Source organism: Anguilla rostrata, chromosome 14 (genome assembly GCF_018555375.3).
Source record: "Anguilla rostrata isolate EN2019 chromosome 14, ASM1855537v3, whole genome shotgun sequence".
NCBI classification, from domain to species: domain Eukaryota; kingdom Metazoa; phylum Chordata; class Actinopteri; order Anguilliformes; family Anguillidae; genus Anguilla; species Anguilla rostrata.
In genome coordinates, this window is record NC_057946.1 from 39,226,140 (window position 1) to 39,230,515 (window position 4,376).

Consider the following 4,376-nt stretch of genomic DNA (forward strand, 5'->3'; position numbering starts at 1 on the left):
CCAGCTTGTGCCATACAGCCACTACAGATGATTCAGAATGCCGCTGCCCGACTCATCTACAACCTCCCCAAATTCTCCCACGTCACTCCCCTGCTGCGATCACTTCACTGGCTACCGGTCGCTGCCAGGATCCGATTCAAAGCCCTGACCCTTGCCTACACTGCCGCCAACAGGACAGCCCCTATCTACTTGCAGGACATGACTCAATTCTATGTGCCTGCTCGACCACTCCGCTCTGCGGCAGCAGGCGTCTTGCAACCCCTCCCACCCGCCCAAAGGGATCACAGAGCTTCTCCACCCTAGCTCCCCAGTGGTGGAACGAACTCCCCGTCCCTCTCCGAACCTCCCCCTCACTATCCATCTTCCGCCGTGGCCTGAAGACTCATCTCTTCAGACTATACCTAGAATAACCACCACCACGCTGTGTATATATATATATATTAAAAAAAAAAAAAAAAAACCCTTTTTCCTGTCACTTGTTACATGTTGCCCCATCCCTGCACTTCTTGGTAAATTGTATTTGTCCTAATACTCTAGCTTATTCTTCTGCCTAGTTTGGCTTTGCAGATGTTAGACCAGGATAGTGTTCTTTGTTCTCGGCTAGAAATAGCTTTACAAAATAAGTAATTGTACCTTACTGAACCCGTGTTCAGCAGTTGTCTACGATCATGAAAATGCACTTTTGTACGTCGCTTTGGATAAAAGCGTCTGCTAAATGAATGTAATGTAATGTAATGTACCCCACTCTATACCATGCTACCCAACTCTACCTCACTACCTCACTATCCACCTCCCTACCCCCACTCTACCCCACATTACCTCACTCTACACCACTCTCTCACGCTACCTAACTCTACCCCAGTCTACCCCACTCTCTCACTCTACCTCATCCTATCCCACTATACCCAACTCTACACCACTCTACCCATTCTACACCACTCTATTCCACTCTACCCCACGCTACCCAACTCTACCTCACTCTACACCACTCTACCCATTCTACACCACTCTATTCCACTCTACCCCATGCTACCCAACCCTACCCCACTCTACATCATTGTACCCAACTCTACCCCACTCAACCTTACTCTACCCAACTCTACACCACTCTATCCATTCTACACCACTATATTCCACTCTACCCAACTCTCTCACTCTACCCCAGTCTGCCCCACTCTACACCACTCTACTGTACCTCAGTCTACATCACTATCACCAATATATTCGACTCTACCTCAATCTGCCAACTCTACCCCACTCTAGCCCACTATAGCCGACTTTACCTCACTCTACACCACTCTGCCCAACTCTACTCCATTTTACTACTACTCCACTGAACCCCACTCTGCCGTGTGTGAGCTTAGCTAAGATCGTGGTGTAAAAAGAAGCAGCTGCTGACTCTACATGTTTCTGAGGAGAACCGTTGATGTTTTCACTCCCTGAATCAGCAGTGGGTTTCACACATTACCACGGCTGTGGTTGCAGATGATTGGCCGTTACAAACAACTCGACTCTGCTCAAGCTCAAGCCTGAACAAGAGCTGCACAGTCCAGTGGGCAGAGGCACCACACTACAGCCTGAACTCAGCACTGCTCCAACACAGCACAACTCAACACTGCCTCAACACAAGCACAACTCAACACTGCTCCAACACAGCACAACTCAACACCGCTCTAACACAGCACAACTCAAAACTGCTCCAACACCGCACAACTGAACACTGCCCCAACACAACTCAACACTGCCCCAACACAAGCACAACTCAACACTGCTCTAACACAGCACAACTCAACACTGTCCCAACACAAGCACAACTCAACACTGCTCCAACACAGCCAAACTCAACACCGCTCTAACACAGCACAACTCAACACTGCTCTAACACAGCACAACTCAACACTGCTCTAACACAGCACAACTCAACACTGCTCCAACACAGCACAACTCAACACCGCTCTAACACAGCACAACTCAACTCTGCCCAGCACAGCCAAACTCAACAGTGTCCCAACACAAGCACAACTGAACACTGCTCCAACACAGCACAACTGAACACTGCCCCAACACAACACAACTCAACACCGCTCCAACACAGCACAACTCAACACTGCCCCAACACAACTAAACGCTCCAATACAGCACAACTCAACACTGCTCCAACACAGCACAACTCAACACTGCTCCAACACAGCACAACTCAACACTGCTCTAACATAACACAACTCAACACTGCCAAAACACAACACAACTAAACACTGCCCGAACAAAGTACAACTCAACACTGTCCCAACACAAGCACAACTCAACACCGCTCCAACACAGCACAACTCAACACTGCCCCAACACAACACAACTAAACACTGCTCCAATACAGCACAACTCAACACTGCCCCAACACAACACAACTAAACACTGCTCCAACACAGCACAACTCAACACTGCCCCAACACAACACAACTCAACACTACTCCAATACAACACAACTCAACACTGCCCCAACACAACTCAACACTGCTCCAACACAGCACAACCCAATACTGCCCCAACACAGCCCAACTCAACACTACTCCAACACAGCACGTCCCAACACAGCACAACTCAGCACTGTCCCAACACAGCACAACTCAACAGTGTCCCAACACAGCTCATAATACTCAGAACTGCCCCAACACAGCACAACCCAATACTTCCTGCAACACAGCACAACTCAGAAGTATCCCAGCACAGCAGAAGATCTTCAACACTGCCCTAACACCATATAACTCAACACTGCCCCTAACAGCACAAAATGCTCAACACTGCCACAACACAGCATAAGAAGCAGAGTACTGTTCGGTATGCAATGCATGCCACTTAACACTCCCCCAAATGCAACAGGAGCACTCAACACTGCCCCAAACACAAGGGGGGAGAGACAACGCCCACAGTGGCGGACTCCAGCCTGGAGCTGCAGGTCCACTACTCAGTAACTTACAGTAAAATAAATGACAGTAATCAGCTGTAATCCCTCAGAGGGCTTGAGTAAGCGAGGATTCAGAAGAGGGCTGAGGCTCTTCAGAACCCACACAACTTAACCTCGACACACAGCATTCCACCGGGAGAGCTCACACACTTTACAGAGGGAGAGATAGCACACACACACACACACACACACATTCACACACACACTCTCACACACACACATACACACTCTCACACACACACACTCACGCACACACACCCACACACACACACTCACACACTCACACACTCACACACGCACGCACGCGCACACGTGCACACACACATCACCACGCACGCCAGCGCACACACACACACATCTCACACACACACACACACACACATACACACACCACTCACACACACACACACACACACACTCACACCTGCAGCACACGTGCACACACACTCACACATGCACGCGCACACGTGCACACACACACACCACTCGCACAACACACACTCACACCACACACACACACACCACACACACACACACTACATACACACTCTCCTCACACACATCACGCACCACACCACCCACCACACACACCACACACACACACTCGCTCTCTCCACACACACACACACACACTCACACTCACACACACACGCGCACACACACACACTCACACACACTCATGCACACACGCACACACTCACACTCACGCACGCGTGCACACACACACACACACACACACACACACACACGCACACACTCTCTCTCACTCACACACTCACACTCACACTCACACACACACAGCGAAGCAGAGCCACTCACCGTTAGGCACTGCATGTTCTCAGCGCTGGAGGCCTCAGGAGCAGCAGCATGGCTCGACAGCACCTCCTCTGAAAGAAACACAAAAGAGTCCCGGGCTGAGACGCTGCCCTTCCAGAACATGTCCGCCACCCCGCCCTCGAACCCGCGCTCGCCCCGAACGCGGGACGGCCCGGGACGGGAGGGTAACTCTATCGGAACGCGCCTCAGCGGTCAAAGGGGCGCAGGCAGCGGAGTGGTGTCCTCCCGGTGGATTTGGGAGCCGAGTCGAGCAGCTAGTCCCCCCCAGGCAGGATGTTCCGCACACACCGGCTCCAGGAAGCAGGTTTGACGGTCTGAGTCGGGTGGGCGAACGAAATACAGAGAGAGAGAGGGGTGGTGGGGGGGACGGGGGACGGGGGACGGGGGGGGTGGAAGATGGGAGAGAAGCAAAAGAAAACTCCTCTCACTCCATTATCCATTATGCCCCCGAACCCCCCCTGCGAGGTTACCACGGTGACCGAGCCTCACCCAGGCTGCAATGTCTTTTTTAGACGCCCCGTTTATAAAGACGCCATTCAGCCGGAACACAATACGCTCCCCCCCCCCCCCCATCTCA

General features: G+C 51.7%; 1 protein-coding gene across 2 annotated transcripts in view; it reads right to left on the reverse strand.

Annotated features, from left to right (window-relative positions):
* The window catches only part of LOC135238823 (regulator of G-protein signaling 3-like), a 115,272-nt gene extending 111,172 nt beyond the window's left edge, over nt 1-4,100 (reverse strand). The window contains exon 1 of one of the 2 annotated variants that reach the window (XR_010325215.1): nt 3,782-4,100. Coding sequence is in view for 1 of the 2 variants with exons in the window: in XM_064306904.1 (XP_064162974.1) it covers nt 3,782-3,901 (120 nt within the window). In the remaining variant the exon portion in view is untranslated. The remainder of the gene's footprint in view (nt 1-3,781) is intronic. The other variant, XM_064306904.1, reaches the window with a different exon arrangement.
* Nucleotides 4,101-4,376: the final 276 nt, after the last annotated feature.